The 24,791-nt window shown below is 46.1% G+C and overlaps 1 protein-coding gene and 1 non-coding gene across 13 annotated transcripts in view; both read left to right on the top strand.

Moving 5' to 3' along the window:
* The window catches only part of Wipf2 (WAS/WASL interacting protein family member 2), a 38,132-nt gene that overhangs the window by 7,914 nt on the left and 5,427 nt on the right, over positions 1-24,791 (top strand). For 4 of the 12 annotated variants that reach the window (XM_021653427.2, XM_021653430.2, XM_021653431.2 and 1 more), the window contains exons 2-8: positions 8,838-9,018; positions 13,307-13,438; positions 16,251-16,383; positions 17,283-17,399; positions 19,106-19,765; positions 22,598-22,807; positions 24,509-24,610. In XM_021653427.2, coding sequence (XP_021509102.1) covers positions 13,376-13,438; positions 16,251-16,383; positions 17,283-17,399; positions 19,106-19,765; positions 22,598-22,807; positions 24,509-24,610 — 1,285 coding nt within the window. In that variant the 5' untranslated portion in view covers positions 8,838-9,018; positions 13,307-13,375. Of the gene's footprint in view, positions 1-4,313; positions 4,411-8,837; positions 9,019-13,306; positions 13,439-16,250; positions 16,384-17,282; positions 17,400-19,105; positions 19,766-22,597; positions 22,808-24,508; positions 24,611-24,791 lie in introns of all 12 variants that reach the window. The other 8 variants (XM_021653429.2, XM_060386780.1, XM_021653433.2 and 5 more) reach the window with 4 other exon arrangements.
* On the top strand, positions 18,298-18,404 carry LOC132655491 (U6 spliceosomal RNA). The gene has a single exon (XR_009593299.1). It is a non-coding gene; the product is annotated as a U6 spliceosomal RNA (small nuclear RNA).

The following is a 24,791-nucleotide window of genomic DNA, read 5'->3' as shown; positions in this document are numbered from 1 at the left end:
TGTGGGCAGCCTGCGTCTATTAGAGGTTCAAGCAAGACATAGCTAAGTGTCCTTTTAATTCTTTCCTGTTGGTGAGCGTGCACAGGTCAACAGGTGAGTGTGCCGCAGGTAGATGGCTGGTGTGTGTACAGGTCAGAAGGTATCTTTATGGTGTTGTTTCTTTTATCTTTATTTGGATTCCAGGTATCAGACTTAGGGTGTTAGGCTTGAGGGTCCAGCACCTTACCTGAGGAGCCATTTTCTGGCTGTTTTTTGGGGGGGTGAGATGGATGGATAGAGTTTACTCTTAATTATTTGCTTTGGTAACAGGTCCAACATTGACTTGAACCCTTGGCCATTCCTTTTTTTTTTTTGAGGGTTTTGAGACAGGGTTTCCTTGTGTAGCCTTGGTTGTCCTGTACCCACTTTGTAGATCAAGCTGGCCTCAAACTCAAATCTGCCTGCCTCAGCCTCTCATAGTGATGGGATTATAGGTGTGCGCCACTGTGCCCAGCTTTGGCCATTCTTCTTTCTTTTCTTTTTTTTTTTTTTTAAAGATTTATTTCTTTATTATATATACAGGGTTCTGTCTGCCTATACACCTGCACGCCAGAAGAGGGCATTAGATCTCATTATAGATGGTTGTGAGCCACCATGTGGTTGCTGGGAGTTGAACTCAGGACCTCAGGAAGAGCAGACAGTGCTCTTAACCTCTGAGCCATCTCTCCGGTCCTCTGGCCATTTTTCTTAAGTGGTGGTTTTGTTTATTCCCTCCCTCTCTCCGTCCCTCCCTCCCTCCCTCCCTCCCTCCCTCCCTCCCTCCTTCCCTCCCTCCCTCCCTTCCTTCCTTTGTAAAAGGTTGTGAGCCATGTGGTTGCTGGGAATTGAACTCAGGACCACTGGGAGAGCAGCCAGTGCTTTGACCTCTGAGTCATCTCTCCACCCTCTATCCCTTTATTTTTAAAACAGGGTCACTCATACTTAAAAATGAAATTAATCTTAAAACAACAACTAAAAATGAGAGATGGCTCAGCGGTGTAGAACACTGTTTGTTCTTCCAGAGGTCCTGAGTTCAATTCCCAGCAACCACAGGGTGGCTCACAACCATCTATACAGGGATCTGATGCCCTCTTCTGGCCTGCAGATGTGCATGCAAATAGAGCACTCATACATAAAAATGAATACATGCATATTTTTAAAAAAGAAAAAAAAACAACTATAAAAGCTTCGAACGGGGGCTGGTGAGTCATCTCAGGGGTAAAGGTGCTCACTGTGAATCCTCATGATCTGAGTTCAACCCCTAGGACCTGCAGAAGAGAGACCTGACTCTCCCGAGTTGTCCTCTGTCCTTCACAAGCGCACCAAGGCACACAATGCCCCTCACCCTACGCCCCAAATAATGTAAGAAAATAATTAGGGCCTAATGACACATTTCATATAGTAGAGGCACCTGCCATTCAAGCCTGGTGACTTGAGTTTAATTCCTGGAACCCATGTCAAGATGAACCGAGAGAACCGTCTCCACATCGTTTTTGTATTCTGATCCCCTACATGCATGCTGTGGAACACACTCATAAATAAGTCAATAAAGGATGGGGGAGTGGGGAAGACAGTGTCACTGTGTAGACCAGGCTGGCCTCATCTTGCTTTGTAACTGAGGAAGACCTTGACCTTCCTGTCCACCTCCTCTACTTCCAGGGTGTTAGGGTTACAGGCACTGACTACCGTGCCCCATCTTCCAGCTGTTAGGATTACAGGCATCTGTGCCCAGGGTTTTGTTGTTGTTTGTTTTAAGACAGGATTGCAGTTTGTAGCCCAGACTGGCCTTGAATTGGAGGCACTCCTGCTTCATCCTCTTGAGAGCTGGGTTACAGGCATGAGCCACCGCACCCAGCTTGTCTTTTTATTGAAACTGTAAGGAAGAATACAAAGTTTAAAGAGTCACCTAGCGCTGGGTGTGTTGACAATACCTTTAGTCCCAGCACTGGGGAGGCAGGGGCAGGTGTGTCTCTAAGTTCTAGATCAGCCTGGTCTACAGAGCAAGTTCTAGGACAGCCAGGCTACATGTTATGGCTATAGAATTGGCTCAGTGGCTACGAGCCCTTGCTATGCAGTCATGTAACGAGTCTGGCATCTTGAACATGCCTGTAACCCCAGCCCTGAGGTGAGGGAGATAGGAGGATCACTGGAGCTCACTGGCTTCCAGCCCAGCAGAGAAAAATGCAAACCCCAGCATCAGTGCTAGCCCTAGCCCTGAGGCTCTCAAAACGAGTGGGTGGCAGGTGACAGAGGAGCCTACCTGACGACTTCTGGCCTTAGTTGCACACAGACAGCACTTGCCCATCTGAATCAACACAGATATATAAAATCCCTGAAACAGCTGCCTTGTTTCTTCTTGCTTATTCTCAGTTACTGTCTTAAGTTTTCAAACTGTTTTGTTTGTTTATTTTTATGTGTGTGGGTTCTTTTTACTTGCACGGAGATCTAGGCACTGTATGCATGCAGTGCCCATGAGTCCAGAAGAGAGGGCATCAGACCCCTGGGACTAGAGTTGCAAATGGTTGTGAGCCACCATGTGGGTGCTGGGTATCAAACCTGGGTCTTGAGCCATCTCTCCCGCCTTTTTTTTTTTTAATGTTTATTTATGGGTGTTTTGCCTTTATGTATGTATGTCTGTGTACCACATGTATGCATGATGCCTTTGGAGGTCAGAGTATCAGATGCCCTGGAACTTGAGTTATGGATGGTTGTGAATCACTTTGTGGGTGCTTGGAGTTGAACTCATGTCCTCCACAAGAACAAACAGGTAATCTTAACCATTGAGCCATCTCTTCAGCTCCTTCAGCCCTTTTCATGTATATAATATATATTATGCATATGAATGTTATATATATGACATATGAGTATTATCTAGGTGAATATATATTTAAATGTGTTCATTGCCAGGTGTGTATTTGTTGCTGGTGCATGCCTTTAATCCCAGCACTCGCACTCGAGGAAGGAGCAGGTGTATTTCTGTGAGTTTGAGGCCAGCCTGGTTCGTATGAGTTCCAAGTGAGCCAAAGCTACATCATGAGTCCTTAACTAAGAACCAACAACAAAATAATACTGTGTGTGCAGGATGTGTTTGTGGGGTCGGTGTGCAGGTGGCAGTAGGGTGACAACTTCGTGCTGTCAGTTCTCTCTGTTCCCCATAACCGGGGTTTTTAATTTGTGGGTTCTTCTTGTTCCCACTCCCCCAGTTTCACCCCCTAACACTAGATTGGCAAGAAACAAGGAGAGAGGAATTAGGAAAATCCTTGAATCTAATTTCTTTTCGTTTCTTTGAACATGGTACTGACAAACTGCAAACAGCCCCCCAAATGATCACTAACCACCCGCTCCCGTGCGGCCTTTTGCCTCTATGGACCCCCTGAAGAGTTCCAGGACCCCAGCCGTCACACAGGTGCAGAAACTGTGAGCGGCTGGCTCACAGACCGTGTTTGTGCTAGAGCAAGAGGCAAATCATAGTCAGCTGCTGCGGACAGTTCGTTTTAATGCCTGCACCTGAGATTAAAACGAAAACACATTTTCAGAGTATTTCTGTGGTTAAAAAAAAAAAAAAAACCACCAAAATTCCAGAATTGTCACTACAGTTCCCTTCTGTGTGGTTTCTGGGGATTGGAATTATCTCACCAGGTTTTATTACATTGATTTAATAACTGTGTGTGTACAGATATGTATAGGTGTGTGCACGGGTATGTACAGGTGTGTGCACAGGTGTGTGCAGGTGTGTGCAGGGGTGTGTACGGGTGTGTGTACAGATATGTATAGGTATGTGCACGGGTGTGTACGGGTGTGTGCACGGGGAGGGAAGCTGTGCCCTGGTGCACTCGTGAAGGTAAGAGGACAGCTGGGGGAGTCAGCTCTCCCACGTAGGTCCGAGGAACCGAATTCAGGTTGTTAGACATGGCAGCGAGGGCCTTCACCCACTGAACCGTCTCACCTGCCCCTCTCAGTTTTTCAAGATTTGTTTGTATGTTTGTCCATCCCCGTCCGGTTGGCACAGGTGTGCACACGCTGGTGCATGTGCGTGTGTGCACGCACGTGCCCTCATTCAGAAGCAGGTACTGGATCCCTGGGGCTGGAGTTACAGGCAGTTGTGAGCCTTCCAACGCAGATGGCGGAAACTGAACTTGGGTCTGCCGTTTAACTGCGAAGCCGTTGTGCCCAGCCCTCGCCTACTTTCAGTCAGCATGTTTCTGAATTACATATTATCTTTATATTTCCACAGAGCATGCTTATACCGCCGTTTTCTTTTTTCTCTCTCTCTTTCTTTCTTTCTTTGGACACAGGAGTTCACTGTGTATCGGTGGTTGTCCTGGAGCTCACTCTGTGTCTAGATCAGGCTGACTTTGAAGTCCCAGGAACGCAGGAGATCTGCCTCTGCCTGTGAGTGGTGCCGAGATGAAGCCATGTGCCACCACACCTGACATCATACTCTCTAGTCTCCCCCCCACAGGGTTTCTCAGTCTAGCCTTGGCTGTCCTAGAACGCACTCTGTAGACCAGGCTGGCCTCGAACTCACAGAGATCCGCCTGCCTCTGCCTCCCCGAGTGCTGGGATTAAAGGTGTGTGCCACCACGCCTGGCCTGTTTCTTAATTTTTCTGATTTGTGTATATAGACGGTAAAGCTCCCCCTCTCTTTTTTTTTTTTTTCATTTTGAGACAAAGTTTCTCTATGACCGGCTGGCCTCAAAAACTCCACAGAAACCCACCCAACACTGCCTCCCAAAGTGTCATGCCTCCTTGCAGGTGTATGCCATATGGCTGGCAAGCTTTTAGTTTCTGCCTGCTACTTACTCTCAACAGTTCTTTTTATACTAGTGCAGATCATCAGTCTTCAGTGTTTGTGTATGTTATTTTATTTATTTACTTACTGGTTTATTTTATTTATATTTATTATTGTTAATTTTTAAAATATGTTTTTAATTTATGTGTATGGGTATTTTCCTTGTTTTGCACCGTGTGTGTGTGGTGTCTGTGGAGGCCAGAAGCAGGCTCTGGACTCTCTGAACCACTTAAGCAAGTGGACAGACCTGTGGCTGCTGGGAACCAGGCCTGGGTCCTGTGGGAAAGCAGCAAGTGTTCTTCTTTCTTTCTTTCTTTCTTTCTTTCTTTCTTTCTTTCTTTCTTTCTCTTTCTCTCTCTCTCTCTCTCTCTCTTCTTTCTTTCTTTCTTTCTTTCTTTCTTTCTTTCTTTCTTTCTTTCTTTCTTTCTTTCTCTTTTCTGAGACCAGGCTTTCTACACAGGGTTTCTCTGTGTAGCCTTGGCTGTCCTGGACTCACTTTGTAGACCAGGCTGGGCTCACGGAGATCCACCTGTCTCTGTCTCCCCGAGTGCTGGCATTACAGGCATGTACCACTGTGTCTGGCTCAGCAAATGTTTTTGGTTTGGTTTTTTTTTTTTTTTAGATTTTTTTTTTTTTTTAAGATTTATTTACTATGTACACAGTACTCTGCCTGCATGTGTGCCTCAGGGCAGCAGAGGGCATCAGATCTTACTATAGATGGTTGTGAGCCACCATGTGGTTGCTGGGAATTGAACTCAGCATCTTTGGAAGAGCAGACAGTGCTCTTAACCGCTGAGCTATCTCTCCAGCCCTCAGCAGATGTTCTTAACTGCTAAGCCAATTCTCCAACCCCATTATTATTATGGGTTGTTTTTTGTTTTTGTTTTTGTTCTTGCTGTTTTGTTTTTTTGAGAGCAATCTTGGTGTGTAGCTCCAGTTGGCTCTAAATTCATGGTCCTTCTGTCTCCAGAGTGCTGGGATGATAACAGGCATGTGTCACCTCAAGCAACCATTCCTTGATCAATAGTATATAATTTAAAATTTTTGTTACACATATTTATTTACTCAGTGTGTGTACATGTGCGTATGTGCTTATGTACTCACACGTGCATATATGTGCATGATGTGGGAATATGGAAGCCATATTTAAAAGTTTTGCGGGAGTCTGTGCTCTCCTCAGATCTCTGTGGCTGGAAGGACCTTTACCCACCGAGTCAGCTGGCTGCCCTGACCGCTCTCTTCTCAGTGTGGCCCTCTTGTCCTTAGGTGTGACTGGCCGGTCCCCTCGGGGCTCGCTGGTTCAGCAGTCTTCTGCCTGGTAGTGTGGAGGAGGGGGAGGAGGGATCTGTTTCTTACAGACTTTCAGCCTGTCGTGAGGCAGTCTCTCCTGCTCCCTGTCTTCCCTAGGTTCCGGGGACCTCTGCTTTTGTGAGGTTTTTCTAAACTTCATTTGTGGGGATCCTCTCTACTGCCAAGTGTTCAGCCTTTTTCTCTCTGTAGTTACAGATCACTGGCACACCTGCCTTCAGCGTTCCACTTTGTCAGTCCCCCCCCCAGCGTGTGTGTGTGTGTGTGTGTGTGTGTGTGTGTGAGAGAGAGAGAGAGGGAGAGAGGGAGAGATCTCCATTTTCTTCGTCATTGTTTTTGATTTGTTTAATGCTAGGTATTAAACCTAGGGCCTTGGACTTGCTGAGCACCTCCTCTGCTGCTGAGCTGTATTCCAGCCTCATTGGTTCCTTCAGAAAATAAATCCCCTTCTATTGGGATTTTAATGTCTTATGAGGGACCATTGAAAGTAGATGCATTCTGTCATCACCTCTTCTCTGCTGATACCCATTCAGATGCCAAAGTCAATTACTGGGGCTTCCGTGCAGCGCTTCTCCGACTCCTTCACACCGAGCAGCCTTTAAAGTGCTTCTTGACTAGATAGACTACCTGAAGGGAGGTTTCTGGTCAGATAGGTTTGGGTTAGGGCCTTCCTTGTGTTTGAGTTTGTTCCTTTTTTGTTTTGGTTTTTAAGATTTATTTTATTTATCGTGTATATGGTTTTCTGCCTGCATGTACACATGCACTCCAGCAGAGGGCGCCAGATCTCATTTTAGATGGCTGTGCACCACCATGTGGGTGCTGGGAATGGAACTCAGGACCTTTAGAAGAGCAGCCAGCGCTCTTAATCGCTTAGCCAGTTCTCCATCCCTTGAGTTTGTTTCTTAAACAAATGTCCTAGATGTGGTTTATTACAGGGGAGCTGAGAAACCCAACTTTAGAAGAGTTCTTTGTAAGCATCGGCACCTTTCACATCTCCTCAGGCCTTCCCCGGTATTGTCTTCATGTTCTGACAGCTAGACAGTCTGTCTAGCTTTGGTCTTTTGGTCTGGATGTCTAAATTAGAATATGTGTCTTTTATCTGATTAACTCTTCTCTTCAGTCAGTCAGTCAGCATCCTAAATCATGGCCTTTTCCAGTATTAAAGCTGGCTGCTGGTAGTAAATTTTAGCTGTGTGACTTCAGTTTTTCTTGCCGATATCTTTTAAGCTCTCTGGTTGCTGGGATATGTGGGTGGGGAGGAAATATCAGTTATGAACATTGAGCCATCATTTACCTGTCAAAATTCAGGTGTGTGTTAATGCCTCTGGTGAAGTGGGAAGCAGATGCAGTCTCTGAAAGCACATGTAAATCATCAGCCTTGGATTTCCACAGTGTCCTTTTGAAGATGGTGCGCTGAGCTTTTGAAGTTGGCTTTTTTAGTTTTGGAGATGGGGTCTCAAGTAACCCAAGCTGCTCTCCCAGGCCTTCTGCCTCTACCTCCCAAAGCCTGGCCTTGAGGTCTGTTTTTCACATATGACATATGAAGGGCATGTTCACATTTTCCCTTTATAAGGTAGGATCATAAATGATAGATTCATAGGCTTAGAAAAGAGCCACTCTGGTCTTTCCTGCTAGCCAGCAAAGCATCTGGAATTGTGTCTGCAGTGAGCTACTCCTTGGATGCTGTCAATTGCCTGGAGGTCAGGGCCACGCAGTGCTTGTAGCTAGCACTGTGGAGGCAGAGTGCAACGCAACAGTGGCCAGGTTTTGGAAATTCCTTTGTTAGTTAGACCATGTTCATTGGCTCTGGCATTGAGTGCGTTTGCACTCTCTGACAAGTTGCTTTATAGAAACAGCTCTATGTTTTATGTGTTTTCTTTTCTGCTGAGGGATAAACCCACGGCTTTGTGTATGCATGCATATTCCCTACCACTGAGCCATACCGCTCGGCCTCATCTTTTCTGAAATGTTAATTTATTACGGTTTTGTGTGTGAGGCCTGTGCAGCATGTGCAAGTACAGGCATTCACGTGGACCCTGAGGGCCACTTGAGGGAGTCAGTTTCCTCGTTCCACTCTGGCTCCCAGGGATTGATCTCGGGTTGTCCAACAAGTACCTTGAACTGCTGAGCCATCTCCTGGGCCCATCCCATCCTCGACTCTTTCTAAAATGCTTTACAAGTGCTGTTTTAAGCAGTTTTGTGGTGTGCAGAGTGGAAAAACAACCACGGAATAAAAAGTATGAGTGTCTCCCGATTCTTCATCACTGCTGTCTTAACTGTCACTGGCTTATCACTGTTAACACAATACTTTGTACTTCTCTGGTGCAAAGCTAGATTGTCTCTGCCCTGATGGGAGGAGCATGGCAGGGCTGGAGGAGTTTGTTGAGGTCACTCCTCATCTGTTTGGGGTGCTGTTCAGGCATTTAATTTACAGTTTCTTCTGCATTACTTATCTCTAGTCTTCGTTTTTATGAACCATTCTTTGCACTGTGTGGTAACTTCATTGAGTGTGAACATGGTGTCTCCCTGTTTGTCATTATTTTAGATAAGAAGTCTTGCCTTCTGGGCTTTCCTGTGTCTGGAAATAAATATTTACACACAGAATAAGTAGACGTCTGTGTTTACATTTTAGAGCTTAAGAAAATAATCCAGGGCAAGAAGAAAAAGCTCGGTATGGGGGAAAAGTTGGTGATCTGGCTGTCTCTGTTTTTGTTTTTAGGTAGCGTTTGCTGTCATGCACCTTGCTGTCTGACTTGGCCTCCCGTGTGCTGAGGCTACAGGTGTGCTACTTGCCCAGCCTCTGTGCTTTTTACAGCAGTGAGAAATGACTAACCTGGAGTAACAGTTCCGGCTGTGGTGTGTGCCTGTAAGCCCAGCACTCAAGAGGCGAAGGTAGGAAGGTCAGTAACCCTGGGTCATCCTTGGCTACTTAGAGAGTTCAGAGCTAGCCCCAGCAGCGTGAGGCTTTGCTAATTCATCCATCCGTTGCCTACTGCTTTTTGAGACAGTCTTTTCTAGGTAGCACTAGTTGGCCTAGAACTTGCTGTGTAGATCAGGCCAACCTGGAACTTAGACAAATTCATCGCCTCTGTCTCTAGGTCCTGATACTAAACTGTGCACCAACACTCCGGCTAGAACTTTGTTTTAAAACACCCCCCCCCCCCAAAAAAAAAAGACCACACACAACAAAAACCCTGCCCATATATAGTATGTTTTAAAAAACCTAGGGCTTTTTAGATTAAACATTTATGGTAAGTATTTGATTTTAATGTCTTTCTGGGCCAATCAGGCTTGCTACACAGTTAAGTTTATGTGATTAAAACAATTTTTGCCTGAATTTGGAAAAAAATTCGTTCTATGAGATCACTTTGGAATTTTAACTCCATCTCTGCATATGATGAAATGTATTTTACCAGGCATTTGACTGAACTGAATTTCAGAAACAAGTTGGCACCTTTTCTGTTGAGAGAAGAGAGCTCTGGACTGTATAGCCTATTTAATGAAGTAGTGATGGAAAATAAGTATAACATGAAAGTTGATCTTGACTGGGCCACTGTACATTAGAGACACTAGAAATGCCTATGTGGGAGCCTTCTCTAATCTGACCTAGAACACAGACACACGTGCGCTTGACTGTGTGGACATCAGTTCCCCAGTAAGCACAGGAACCTGTTGGTTCCTGTTGTTGGGAGTCCCCTGAGGTGTGCCCTACTCTTGGGCAGCTCTCACTCTTGCTGTATTGGGGACTGGGTGCCATTGCACCACTGTGCTAAGGAACTACTGATTTCCCAGATTTCTTGTGTTGCCGTTGTTATTTTGGGGCGGGGGGGGGGGGTGTTTTTGAGGCATGGTTTCACTCTATAGCCCTGGCTGGCCTAAGTTGTATTCGGAGCGCGCTGGCCTCACCCCAAGAGCTCCACCTGGCTCTGCCTTGAGTGCTGAGCTTAAAGGCACACGCCAACATATCAGGCTTCTCCTGTCTTTAGGAACAATGTTAGAGGACAGGTAGATGGGAAGGCATGTTCCATGTGGTGACTTTTAAACCTAGAAGGCTTCTAAGAAGTGTGTAAGTCTCCACTGTCCTAAAAAGAGTCTGTGTGTGGATCTAGTGAGCCCACTGTGTTCCTGCTGTGCTGTGAGTAGGAAGCTGTTGTTCCATTTTGGCTCCTTTGGTGTCATTGGCATATTGGCTAGAGAAGGACACTTCTGGATGTGGAGAATGACCCCTTAGATTTATTTTAAATTTACCCCCTTGATGATAGGGTTTCCGCAAATGAAGATTTCCTACTTGGGTTGACATTTTCAGGAAGCTAAGCATCTGTTTGGGGCACTGAGTGGGATGAGGCTGGTGTTGGCCTCCTGGGTTTAGAAGGTCTTCCCACCTCAGCTTCTCAAGTAGCTGGACCACAGCTATCGGGCATCGCTCCTCCTAGCAGATTTTGATAAAAAAGACTAAAGTGGTGGTTGTCAACCCTCCTAAGGCTGTGACCTTTTAATATAATTCCTCATGTTGTGGTGACCCCCCCAACTATAAAATTAGTTTGTTGCTACTTCATAACTGCAATTTTGCCACTGTTGTGAATCGTAATGTAAGATTCTGATATGCCACCTGCAAAGGGGTGGAGACTGTGTGGCTGAGAACTGCCGTGCTGGAGGGTTAGGTCTCCAGTTAAGGGAGGCTGCTAGCTATACTCACCTCTGCAACCAGAAGCGAAATGGCATTTCCCTTGGAGGGAGCTAGCTAGTGTGTGTGTGCACTCCTGTGGGGGACCGTAAGGACAACTGAGAATGTCAAGTCTCTCATTGGCCTGGAACTTGTGAAAGCTAGGCTGCCTCCTCCTGTCTTGTTTACTCTGCACCAGGATTAAAAGTGTGCACCGCCATACTAAGCGTTTGTCTGTTTGTGTAGCCCTCGCTGGCCTCGAACTCAGAAGTTCAGCTGCCTCTTCTGGGATTAAAAGCATGCGCTCCCATCTCTGGGCATACTCAACTATTTTAGCGTTGGTTCTGGGGACCGAACCCAGTGCACATTACTGACTGAGCTATCTCTCCAGTCCCTGCTTGGATGTGTGTGAAAGTCAGAGGACAACTTGTTGGGAGTGCTTCCCCCCCCCCCCCCATATTAGCTCTAAGGACTGAACGCAGGCTTGTAGTCTTGGAGGCAAATGCTCTTACCCTTGAGCCATATCACCACCCCACAGCTTGGTTTTGAAGTGAGTTTAGGTGTCAGCCTCCACAAGATGCCATCCTGGCACTGTCCATATCTTTGCTGAGCTCTTTGAAACAGCTCTGTCGTGCCAGATATCACGCTGGCAGGAGCTGGGGTTGGAGATTTGTCAGTCAGGTTTCTAATGAGTTCTACTCCCCTTCGACAGTTCCTGGTCTTAGAGAACCTTTGGGACACCTCTTTCCATTCTTCACTCCAGGACATGGAGAGACTATTGAAATTGCTCTATTCACAGTGGATCATGGATATTCCTGTAAGGCCTTCAAAACTAGGCCTTCCTGTGGCTTGCCATGCTAGCTTGACCTTAAGGCATGCCTTGGTACACATGCTGTCCCATCTGTACTGTGGGTTACTGCAAATCCCTGTGCCCTAATCTGTTTTGTTTTAAGATTTATTTTTACTTTTGTTTCTGTGTGCCACGTGTGGGTGGGTGGGTGCCCGTGGAGGCCAGAGAGGCCATTGGATCTCTGGAACTGGAGTTATAGGCTGTTGGGAACAGCACCGTGTGGGAGCTGCAAAAGCAGCGGGTTCTCTTAACTGCTGAGCCATCTCTCTAGCCCTTTATTTTGTATCTTTCCTATCTGAGTTTGTGTTCATGGTGCCGTGTTATTTTGGCTTCCATTTTTGGAGATCAAGGAAAGAGATTTTTTTTGGGGACCAAACTTTGGAGGACTTGCTGTTCTTAAGCTCTCGTTTTATCTTTAGCCAGTTTAATGACCTCAGTTCTCTCATTTCAGTCCTATCTGAAATGAAGCAAACTGTTATGGGCAGATAGAGGTAGGTTTCAAAGGCTAAGTGTTTTGTGACCAAGTAGGTAGGTAATTTCTCATGTAGTCTTTATTCTCTAATCAAGCCCCATGGGTCTGACTGTTCCGAGGTACAGGTGAACTGTGGCCTGTGAGTCAAATCTGATTGACAGCTTGTTTTTTAATGCCTCTCAAACTGAGAATGATTTCACATGTATGTATATTTTTGCATATTATGTGTATGTCTGTGTGTGTGTAGTAGGTTTTTTAAGACAGGTTTTTTTGGTTTGGTTTGTTTTTTTTTTTTTTTTCTTCTGTGTAGCCCTGGCTGTTCTGGGACTTGTTCTGTTGACTAGGCTGGCCTTGAACTCAGAGATCCACTTGCCTGCGCCTCTGTGCTGGGATTAAAGGCATGTGCTACCACCATGATTTTATATTCTTAAAAAGCTGTAAAAAATAAATAAATAAATAAATAAATAAAGAGACTGAGAAAGCAGGCCACAAACTGGAAGAAAATATTTCACTAGATACATAGAGCTTTAAAACCCAACAGTAAAATGAAAAGTCTAATGAAAAGGAAAGAAAGAAAAAAAGGAAGGCTAGGGCTTTGAATGGCTCATTGGTAGAAGGCAGGCTCACCACACCTTCAGGCTCTAGCACCATCCCCCCAAAGTCAAAGGACTGCCTCAGCCAAGAAAATACGCCAATGGCAGGTAGGCTTATGAAAATAAAGGAATTATTTATTGCTGGTGCAAATCCAAAATTGGGATAGCCACTTTTGAAGAAGTTTGGCATCTTCTGACAGAATTAAGCATGCTCTTGGTGTATGATCCAGCGATCATGCTGGGGTGAGATGCATGCATGGGGACAGAGTTACAGAGAAATTCTTGATGCTTCTTGCTTGGTTTTGCTGTGAACCTGAAACTTCTAAAATATAGTGGGTCTTTTTTGTTGTTTTCTGTTTGTTTTTTAATTGGGCTGGGGGGAGAGATCAGTGGTGAAGCCCACACTTAGTACACATGAGGCCCTGGATTTGAGTCCTAGTACCACAAAACAGAATAATTTATAAAAGGAGACCGTAAGTTGGCGCTTTACAGGGCGTTTATGTATGAGACGAAGTGCTCAGGATCTCTGGTCCCTGTCCAGTGTAGACCTCCTGAGCACACAGGAACCACTAAGTATAAAGTTGTGTTTTGAATTTGGTTTTGTTTACAGGTATATGAATGACCTAAAGCTGCAAATAAAGACGGAGAGAGAACGGTGCCAACTGGGAGCAGGGCAAGGATGCCAATTCCTCCTCCTCCCCCACCTCCGCCCGGCCCTCCCCCACCTCCCACCTTTAATCAGGTAAGTAAGCTCTCCACTAGGCTGTCCTAAAACCTTTAAGTAAACTGGTGGACTTTCCATACTGTTATGTTCTTTTTCTTTTCAATCTTCTTTGTTGAAAACGTTGATTTTTTCTTACCTGACCACTCTTTCACTCTGAGTTTGCTCTTCAGTTGTATTTTTTATTTCTTTTATATTTACTTTACATGGATGAGTGTTTTGTCTGCATGTATGTGTACCATATGCATGCCTGGTGCCCCAGGAGGCAGGAGAGGTCTTCAGGATCTTTAGGAACTGGGATTACAAGCAGCTGTGTTCAGCCAAACATGGTTTCTGGGAACTGAATCTAAGTTCAAGAGCAGCAAATATTCTTAACACTGAGCCATCTCTCCAGCACCCACCCCTCCTGTGGTTTTGTTTGTAACAGGATCTTGCTATGTAAGGTTAGTCTCAGCAGGGTGGTGGCGCACACCTTTAATCCCAGCACTGGGGAGGCAGAGGCAGACGGGATCTCTGAGTTTGGAGCCAGCCTGTTCTGCAGAGTGAGTTCCAGGACAGCCAAGGCTACATTGAGAAACCCTTTCTTGAAAATCCAGAAAACATAGATAAACAAACAAAAACAACAGCAAAAAAAAAGAAAGAAAAGAAAAAAAAATCCAAATAGGTCAGTCTCATTTCTCTAACATCCTTGAGAGGGGATGAGGATTCGAGGTGGTAGTTTCCTGCTGCCATACGGTCTGTTACCCCCAGTCAGTTCATTACAGGTTTCTAAATTGTTTTATTTGATAGGTATGGGTGTGTGTGTGTGTGTGCGCACCATGTGAGTGCCCAGTGTTGTAGGAGGCCAGAAGAGGTGTCAGGTGCCCTGAACTGATAAGTGCCATGTGGGTACTAAGAATTGAACCCAGGTCTTCTGGAAGAGCGGCCAGTGCCCTCAAGCCCTGAGCCATCTCCAGCCCCTTATTTTGTTTTGTTGAGTACAGGTCTCACTGTATAGTGTGGGCTGGTGTGGAGCTCACTGTGTAGACCAAGCTGGCCTTGAACTCACAAAGATCTGCCTCCCAAGTGCCGGGATTAAAGGTGTGTACCACCACCAAGCTCACCACCTGCTGTTTGTTGTTTAAAAAAGGGTATTTGAGGCCTAGGCTGGTCTGAATGTGAGTAGTCATCACACACACACAGATGAAATAAATAAATGGGGGCAAAAAAAAGAAAAACAGCTCTATGCTTGCTAGTGTTAAGATTTAACAGGTGAACTGGGGCTGTAGCTCAGTTGTAGAGCACTTGCGTAGACGATACCGTGCGCTGAGTTTGAGCCCCAGCACTGACACACACACAGACATTTGACAAGTGCACCCAGAACTACAGCTGTGGTGTGCTATATTTTAGATGTGTGGGATACTATGTGGAGATGCCCTGTACTTGCTAATGTGCATGTGGAGCTCAGGTCAGACATGAAGGGAAGAAGTGAAAAACAGGAGGGTTGAGGAGACAGCACACTCAGTAAAGTGCTTGAAGCACAAGTGTGAGGTCCTCAGTTCACTCTAGTTAGTGTATAAAAAAAAAAAAAAAGCTGAGAGCCAGGCACAGTGGTGCACACCCGTAATCCCAGCATTCTGGGAGACAGAGGCAGTCAAATCTCTGTGAGTTCAAGGCCAGCCTGGTCTGCAAATTGAGTCCAGGGCAGACAAAGCTACACAGAGAAACCCTGTCTCAAAAAACCAAAACAAAAGCTGAGCGTAGCAGAGGTGAGTGGATCTTTGTGAGTTCAGGACAGCCAGGACTGTGTAGTGAGGCTTGGTCTCAAACAAATACAAAAAAATGAACTGGAGAGCAATTGAGGAAAACACATGATGTCAGCCTCTGGTCTCCTTATGCATGTGCACACACGCAGATACAAATGAACATATCCACCCACAACACACAGAGATTTGGGGGCTTATATGTAGTGCACAAATCCTGATTGGCTTTCATCATTAACATTTAGGTGGAGGCTAAGGATAGAACTCTGGGAAGTGACATAAGAGGAATCTGAAGGACCTGAAAAGAAACATGGTGTTGAAAGAGGCAGGGACTCTGAGGCAATCGCATCGGCATTTAAAACTTGGCTCAGGTCTGACAGGTACAGGCTCTTGCTGTGCAGGCCTGGTGACCCGAGTTCGCGCTCCAGAACGCAGAGTGGAAGGGGAAAGCTAGCTCCAGAAAGTTGTCCTCTGACCTCTGCATGTTCAGCTACTTTCTAGAACTATTATTACCTCAGTTTTGGGGTAGGACTGCTGAGGCCTTCTGCTTAACACTGTATAGAAGACAGCGTAGTAGGAAGTTGACAGGTTATGCTGGGATACAGTTCTGCAGAGTCAGCATTGGGGTGTGGATTCTTGCTTTTACCAGTTACTAATTGCATGACCATCGGAAACTCCTGAGCTTCTGAGCCACACTTTGAAATGTGGATCATGGTAATCATACCTTTCTGTGGGAGTATTTCAAGTTTTAAATGAGGCAACCTAAGCAATACATAGCACGATGCCTGACGCACGGTGAGTGCTCAGTAAAAGCTTGTGCTGGGATGGAGCTTTTTTAACATGTCCTAGACACAAAGTCGTGGTTGGTCTTGCCCTCCCCAGAAGCTTGTGAATGGAGGGAGGTCTGTGCCCTTCACAGAAGGAAGTGGGGAGTTGAGAGAGTAATGGTGCACATTGATATTGCTACTTGGCACATCTATCTGACTGTATTGCACCAGCATCTTATGGAACACCTTGGCTTAAGTCACTTTGGCAGGCTTGTGATAGAAGGAGCTCTTCAGGGTCACCTTCACATTTGCTTCTTCCTCCAGGCAAACACAGAACAGCCCAAACTCAGTAGAGATGAGCAGCGGAATAGAGGAGCCCTCTTACAAGACATTTGCAAAGGGACCAAACTGAAGAAGGTGACCAACGTTAATGATCGGAGCGCTCCTATCATTGAGAGTGAGTCTAAGCTTTTTCCCTAGGTTTGAGTCAGGATCCAGGCTTGGAAGACGCCTCTGGACCATCCCATTTATTGTCATTTCTCCAGTGGGAAAATGGTATTCTGGGTAGCTTGACTTTGCTGTGAGTTTCAGAGTTGAATACCATGAAAGTTCTTCTTAACTTTTCTCAGCATTTAAACTCCTCCTCGGGGGCTGGAGAGATGGCTCAGTGGTTAAGAGTATTGTCTGCTCTTCCAAAGGACCCGGGTTCAATTCCCAGCACCCACATGGCAGTTCACAACTGTCTGTAATGCCAATTCCAAGGGATCTGACACCTTCACACTGAATGCACATAAAATAAAAATAAATTAATTAAAAAAAAAAAAAGAAATTAGGGCCTGGTTTTTTAAAAAATAAAAAATAAATAAATTAAAAAAAAAAAAAACTCCTCCTCTACTGCTGCTAGTGTTTGTCAGGGCACATCCTTGGCTCTTAGGAGACCACCGCATTCCTGGAAGCTTCTTGGCTGAAACCAAGATGGTTGTCCACTTGCTGTACATGTCCATTCTTGTCGGCTTCAGGAGAGTGTGTTTACACTAATCCCCCTGAGCCCAGAGAACTCTGCTGAACAGATCTTTGAGTTCTTTTTCTGTACCCTAATGGCTTCCCCTTCCCTTGTCCTTGTAGCTTGTTTGTGTGCTAATGGTCTTCACATGAAGGTGTGCAGCTGCAGGGCCTGAGTGTTGTTGGGTTTGATGGCGTTTGGTGTGGGGAGGCTGCTTGCTGCTTCCTGATAGGCAAAAGCAAGATTGGTACATTTGTAAATGAAAGCCTAGAGGGGGGAGCTCTTTTTCCTCAGGCTTGACTTGGCCAGCGGCTCAGAGCAGATGAAATGAAACCCTTACCTCTGCCTTCCAGAGCCCAAAGGGAGCAGTGGTGGCTACAGCTCTGGAGCTGCTGCTCTGCAGCCCAAGGGAGGTCTCTTTCAAGGAGGAGTGCCGAAGCTCCGACCCGTGGGAGCCAAGGATGCCTCAGGTATCTGAGACGTGATCTCTCATGATGTCTCCCAACCACATCTGTTTTTTTGACTTGTTCCAGCTGTGCTATCTTGGGATGAGAACTGGAGTTGAGGGTGGGAAGAAGAAGAAAGAAGAATAGTTACAATAGCATAAAGCAAAGTTGAGGGTGAATAAAATATGATTAACTTAGGTAAAGAAAATGTGAGCTGGTGTTGCCGTACATGACTGCCATCCTACTTAGGAGGCTGAGGCAGGAGAATCACAAGTTTGAGGCCAGCCTGACACAAGAGCGAGAACCTGCCTTAAAGAAACAAAAAGGATTTTAAGTGCTGGGTTATAGCTTGGTGAGTTGAAATGTGTATCAAGACCTGAGTCCAGGGGCTGGAGAGATGGCTCAGAGGTTAAGAGCATTGGCTGTTCTTCCAAAGGTCCTGAGTTCAATTCCTGGCAACCACCTGGTGGCTCATGACCATCTGTAATGAGATGTGGTGTCCTCTTCTGGTGTGCAGGTGTACATGCAGACAGAATATTGTATACACAATAAAAAAATAAAATATTTAAAAAAGACCTGAGTCCAGATCCCAGCACTGCATAAGCCAGGATAGGTGCACACATGTGTAATTCCAAACATGGGAGGTAGAGGCAGGACAGTCTCAGACATTCAGTGTCAGCCTTGGCTACATATTGAGTCCGAGGCCAGCCTAAGTTACCTGAGAGAGACCTGTCTCTAAATACATAAATGAATACATTAGAATATTTACATACACACACACACACACACACACACACACACACACATGAAGGTGTATACAAAGAGAATAGATTACTTGGCCCTTAAGAAAATTAAGTGTTATTTGTGACAACATGGATAGAACTAGAGGACATTGTGTTGTGTGAAATGAACAGAAAAACAAGTGCTCGCTTCAGCAGCACTTATACTAAAATTGGCACAATACAGAGACCATCAGCATGGCCCCTGCGCAGGGATGACATGCAAGTAGTTGAAGTGTTCCATATTCCCAAGTAAGGGGAGCAGGGGCAGCCTCTGTATTGATCTTGGTGGCCTGTTCTTTGATCACTTACCCCTGGTGATGGCGGCCTTACCAGGCCAGAGAGAAAGAGGATCCAGACAGTCCTGATGAGACCTAACAAGCTATGGGCAGATGGCAAAGGAGGAGAACTGCCCCTTTCAGTGGACTAGGGGAAGGGGATGGGGGGGTAGGACTGGAAGGAGTTGAGAGATATATAATGAATAAATTGTGAAGAAAAATTAAAATTAAAAAAAGAAACAGAAAGACAAGCAGGGCCTGGTGTGTGTCCCAGCACCCAGGAGGCAGAGGCAGGCAGATTTCTGAGTTCTGAGGCCAGCTTGGTCTACAGAGCGAGTTCCAGGATAGACAGGGCTACACAGAAACTACCCCCTTCCTCAAAAAAGGGTAAAAGAAATAAATATAATTCAATTTGAATGTGTTCAGCTTATGTCAGCAATATATATATTTGCAGGTTCTGGATCTTTTAAAACCTGCTTAAAACTCAGAACTCGGGCTAGAGGTGTAGGCCAGCAGCAGAGCGGTGCTTTGCATGCCTGGGCCTCTGGGTTTGATCCCAGGGCCCCAGGAGAGCAAGCAAACCCGAGTGAGAGCAGTGCTCGGAGGAGGCTGGGTCAGCAGAGACCTGGCTAACAGACTAACCGTTGATGCAGTGTCGTCTGGTGTGTTGTAGAGACGCCAGCTACTAAGCCAGCCCCGCAAGTCCCCAGTTCTCGAGCTGCTGCACCAAGGCCTCCAGTGTCTGCAGCCAGTGGGCGTCCTCACGATGATACCGACAGCAGCCGGGCCTCCCTCCCAGAACTGCCCCGGATGCAGAGACCCTCCCTACCGGACCTCTCTCGTCCCAATACCACCAGCGGTACCGGCATGAAGCACAGCTCCTCTGCTCCTCCCCCACCGCCCCCAGGGCGGCGTGCTGCCAACACGCCCCCCACTCCTCTGCCTCTGCACAGCAGCAAAGCCCAAGCCTACAACAGGGAGAAACCATTGCCTCCGACACCTGGACAGAGGCTGCACCCCGGTCGAGAAGGACATCCTGCTCCACCCCCTGTAAAGCCACCTCCTTCCCCTGTGAATATCAGAACGGGACCCAGTGGCCAGTCTCTGGCTCCTCCCCCACCGCCTTACCGCCAGCCTCCTGGGGTCCCCAATGGGCCCTCAAGCCCCACCAATGAGTCAGCCCCTGAGCTGCCACAGAGACACAATTCTTTGCATAGGAAAACGCCAGGTCCCGTCAGAGGCCTTGCACCTCCCCCACCCACCTCAGCCACCCCCTCCTTGTTGAGTAACAGGCCACCTCCCCCAGCCAGAGACCCTCCTAGTAGGGGAGCAGGTAAGAGCCTACAAGCCTTCTATCTTTTTTCTTTGCTTTTTCTGCAGCGATTAGGGAGAATAAGAATTCAAGTTTTGACCCGGTTTATTGGTGTCTTTTCATGTGTTAATAATTGTTAGAGAAAATAAAAAAAAACTCAGGTTGTGGACCGCCTAGTAAATGCATATGAGTAACGGTATATAGTATGCTTTAGAGACATAAACCAGGAAAGGAGACGCACTAGGGAAGGGATGATGGCATTTTGAGTAGGGGGAGAGGTTAGAGTGAAAAAAGGCTCAACCTATATGGCCACAGTGTGGAAAAGACCTGAAGTAGGAATATTTATAACACTTGGGACAGCCGGGGAGGTGGGAGGGTGGGGGAGGGGCTATGTAGCGCTCCCAGGAGGACGTATAGGGCTTTGTAAAGACTTGCAGGCCCACACCCAGTGGTCTGTTTTGTTTTTGAAACAAGGTCTTTGTGTATCCTTGGCTGGCCTGGATCTTGCTCTGTAGACCAGGCTGGCCTTGAACTCTGCCTCCCTCTGCCTCCTGAATGCTGGGATTAAAGCTGTGCACTAGCACACCTGGTTCTAAATAAATTTTAATTATAATAATAATAGTAAAAAAAAACAAACATCCTTGGAGATTGGAGTGATGGCTAGATGGTTAAGAGCACTGAGTGTTCTTCCAGAGCCCCTGGGTTAGTTTCCCAGCGCCCGCATATCTGCTTACAGCTGTCTGTAACTTCAGTTTCAAGAAACCTGATATCCTCTTCTAGCCTCCGTGGGTACCTGTGCATACAAGTGTACACAGACATGTAGGCACACACACATACCCATAAATAAGAATAAATACAAATTACAAAGTAAGCTGGGCCTGGTGGCCCAACCCCTTGATCCCAGCACTGGGGAGGCAGAGGCAGGCAGGATCTCTGTGGGTTCGAGACCAGCCTGGTCTACAGAGTGAGTTCCAGGACAGCCAGGGCTGTTACACAGAGAAACCTGTCTTGAAAAACATTTTTAATTAATAAAAAGGCCATTATCATGTTCTGCTGCTTGGTTAGGATGCATGTAGATTCGTGCTCCCCTTACAGTAGCTCATCAATAACCTGATACATCGATGAAGTGCTGTTTCCCTACCTAGAACCATAAGGTAGCTCAGGATTCTGTAAAGTTCAGGTTTAAAAAAAATGTGCACAATGGTTAGAGGTAAAGCTAGAGTGACAGCTCAGTAGTTAAGAGTGTTGGCTGCTCTTCCAGTGGGCCAGGTTCTGTTCCCTTTACCCACATGGCTGCTCACGATCAGCTGGAACTTCCAGTTCCAGGGGAAACTGGAGGATGCTCTGTTCTGACCTCTGCTGGTGCCAAGTATGCACATGGTTCACACACACACATGCAGGCACACATGGATACACATAAAATAAATAAATCTTTAAGAAGCTAAAAACTTTTAACTTAGAGATTTTAGAAGGCTCTTAGTGTGAGCACATCCCCTATCTTTCTAGTCCCATCCTGTAATAAAAGCAGAGAAAATAAAACTGACGTGTGGGTTGAGACAAGTGGTTTCAGGTGTCTGCAGACTGCCGGATTTTCACATTCTACCAGTTTATTCTATTCATAAGCCATGAGCAACATGAGCCAGAGAGAGGCCTCTACTTGCTGCCCCATCAGTAACCAGAGATGAGTTCTTGAGTAGCCTGCCGTCTTCTGAATAGTAGCTGTATTTGTTGTGTAACATTGGGCAGAGTTTTCTGATTCTTTTGAGTTTGTTTTTCGTTTGTAAGCTAGAAGTGTGGTGCTCTGGTGGGCTTGTTGTATGTAAAGGACACCTTAGTTCATGGGCCTGTCTCTACTAAATCCCATTACGACACTGTTGTATGATAACACACACTTGTTTCTGTGGAGGCTGAGCAGAGAGCAGCAAGTTCCGGACCACCCTGGGCTGCCTAGCAAGTCTAAGTCAAGCCTATGTTAAGATGAGACCCATTGTTGGGCAGTGGTGGCCCACGCCTGTAATCCTAGCACTCAGGAGGCAGAAGCAGGCAGATCTCCGAGTTCTGAGGCCAGCCTGGTCTACAGAGTTTACAGGACAGCCAGGGCTACACAGAGAAACTCTGTCTTGGGGCAGGGTGGAAGACCCATCTTAAAAACACAAAAACCATAAAAAAACCCCAACAGATCAAAACTGATAACCAGAGGGGTGGGGAGAGAGGGAGAGCAGCAGCTTTGCCACCCAAGAATACTCTTAGAGCCTGATTCTCTCTTTTATTTTCTATGATTTTTTTGTTGTTGTTTGTTTGTTTTGCTTTTTTGAGACAGGATTTTTCTGTTTAGCCCTGGCTGTCCTGAAACTTGCTTTGTAGATCAGGTTGGCCTTGAACTCAGAGCTCTGCCTGCCTCTGCCTCCTGAGTGCTGGAAAGGCATGCACCACCACTGCCTGGCACTCTGTGATTTTTTTTTTTAATAGTTGATATATAAAATTTAAGAGCGTCATCAGAACATTTCATACATCTGTATCATAATGCATTTCTTATGTTCACTCCCTCACCATCCCTTTTTATTTTAAAATAATTATTTATTTTTATTTTATGTGCATTAATGTTTTGACTGCATGTATATCTGTGTAAGGGAGTTAGATTCCCCTGGAACTGGAGTTACGGACAGATGTGAGCGGCCATGTGTGTGCTGGGAACTGTACCAGGTCCTCTGGAAGAGCAGCGGGTGAGCCAGTGGTCCTAACCGCTGAGCCGTCTCTCCTGCCCCCCAGGCTGCTTTCTTAGTTTGTATCTCAAACTTTTCTCTGTTTGGCCAGCTCCAGCTGAAGCCTAACTGCTTTGAATTTCAATTGCAGCTCCTCCACCTCCACCACCCATGATCAGAAATGGTGCCAGGGATGCCCCCCCACCCCCGCCACCTTACCGAATGCATGGGTCAGAACCACCAAGCAGAGGAAAGCCCCCACCTCCACCCTCAAGGACACCAGCTGGGCCACCCCCTCCCCCACCTCCGCCCCTGAGGAATGGCCATAGAGACTCCATCACCACTGTCCGCTCTTTCTTGGGTAAGTAGTTCGTGGTTTTGTTTCACAGTTCTGGTGGTGACGTCACCGAATCCTGTGCCTTAGTAGAAAGGTGGCCCCTGGAGATAGAGAATGGCCTAGAGCATTACTTGGTTCATAGCACTTCCTCTCCTGACTCCCTGAGTTCTGCTCCCAGTCCATTGACGCCCCTTTCCTTACATGAACAGATTGAAGTCAAGTCATCAGGGGTCATGCTAATTCTAAAGCTCTCAAGTCCCCAAGGACCACTGCTTAGGCTTTCCAGCGTAGACTGTGCTCTTTGTTCATATATCTCCTAGAATTATGTATCCAAGTTTATCCCTGGTTACTTACTCTCAAGAGGCTCAGAATGAAGCTCTGGTGCAGCACTAGCCTAATGTGTGCAAGGCCCTGGGTTCAATCCCTTGCACTACAGAGAAAGCATGAAAAGCTAAATAAGCATAGCTTACAGGGGCCTTAGGTTGAAGCACTACAAAAACAATAATAATAATAATAATAATAATAATAATAATACACAGAGGGCAGTGGTGAACCAGCTTTGTTTTATTTTTTTATTTTTATTTTTTTAATAATTTATTTAATTTTATGTATGTGCATTAGTGTGAAGGTGTTAGATCCCTTGGAATTGGGGTTACAGACAGTTGTGAGCTGCCATGTGGGTGCTGGGAATTGAACCCGAGTCCTTTGAAAGAGCAGACAGTGCTCTTAACCACTGAGCCATCTCTCCAGCCCCTATTTTTTGTTTTTTTGTTTGTTGGGTTTTTGTTTTGTTTTGGGGAAGTCATTCATTTCTTCGGACTCCACTTTTTCCATATACAGAACTGGGAAATTGACTAGATGTAGCATATCGGATCAACTTTTCCAAACTTACAAATGCTGAACTCTCTCTACTTGAGAGACTTCATCTCATGGGGTGGGATGGCCCGTAAGTAAAGGTGTCCAGATGTGTTGTGAGGCCTCTGCTGAAGACTCGTGGAATGGACCATGAGGTCTCTAGTAACTCTTAATACTCTAGACTCTTTAATGGGTGCTCCTCTGTCACTACCCCCAATATATTCCAGTCTGTTCTTAATAGGTGCACCAGGGTTTTGCTTTGAAAAGAAAGGGTTGAAGCAAAAAAACCTCTTAAGCTCATGATCAAGCGATGTTCCTAAGACTTTTGAAACTTGTGAAGGGTTCATAGAAAGGAGAAGTGCGCCAGGACATGGCTGTATGAACTGTATTGCAGAACAACATAGGGTGACCTAGGCGGAACACCTTTTTCTGGCTAAAACTCTCACTAGCTAGAGACACACATTCCCATCTGAGGTTAATGATACCACCTCGTAAATTTAATTCAGCTCTTTTTCCCATGGGAACAGCCTTTTAAGCCCACCCTGTTTCCAGCCTTTTAAGCCCACCCTGTTTCTCCTGGCGCACACACAGGTAGATGTGCTCCTTTCCGATGCTGTCTGAATTTTGGAGGAATCAGCCGGGTGTGGCACACGCCAGTAATCCCAGCACTCACGGAGGCAGAGGCAGGCGGATCGCTGGAGTTCAGGGCCAGCCTGGTCTCTAGTCTATACAGAGAAACCCTGTCTCAAAACAAACAAACAAACAAAAGAAGATTTGAAGAATCTGCCTAAAACTCCTTTAGAATAGGAATTTGAAAAGGGCTGGTACTAGTCTGTGGGAGGGTGACTTACTGCTCTGTTCTTTTCATAGATGATTTTGAGTCTAAGTACTCCTTCCATCCTGTGGAGGACTTCCCTGCTCCAGAAGAGTATAAGCATCTTCAAAGAGTATACCCCAGCAAGACAAACCGAGGTACGAGGACAGTGGAGGGAGCCCCAGTGATTGTATGCAGCATGGTTTGTGTGTTCTCTGAGGTCACATGTGTTTTGCACATGTAGATGTCAGCTGGAGGTGGTTTTCTCCTTCCACCAAGCAGATCCTGGGGAGTAAAGTCAGGTCAGCAGGCTTGGCAGCAAGCACCTTCTTACCAAGC

Source organism: Meriones unguiculatus, chromosome 7 (assembly GCF_030254825.1).
Source record: "Meriones unguiculatus strain TT.TT164.6M chromosome 7, Bangor_MerUng_6.1, whole genome shotgun sequence".
NCBI lineage: Eukaryota > Metazoa > Chordata > Mammalia > Rodentia > Muridae > Meriones > Meriones unguiculatus.
The sequence above is the reverse complement of the archived record's forward strand: the minus strand, read 5'-3'. Positions and strand labels throughout refer to the sequence as shown.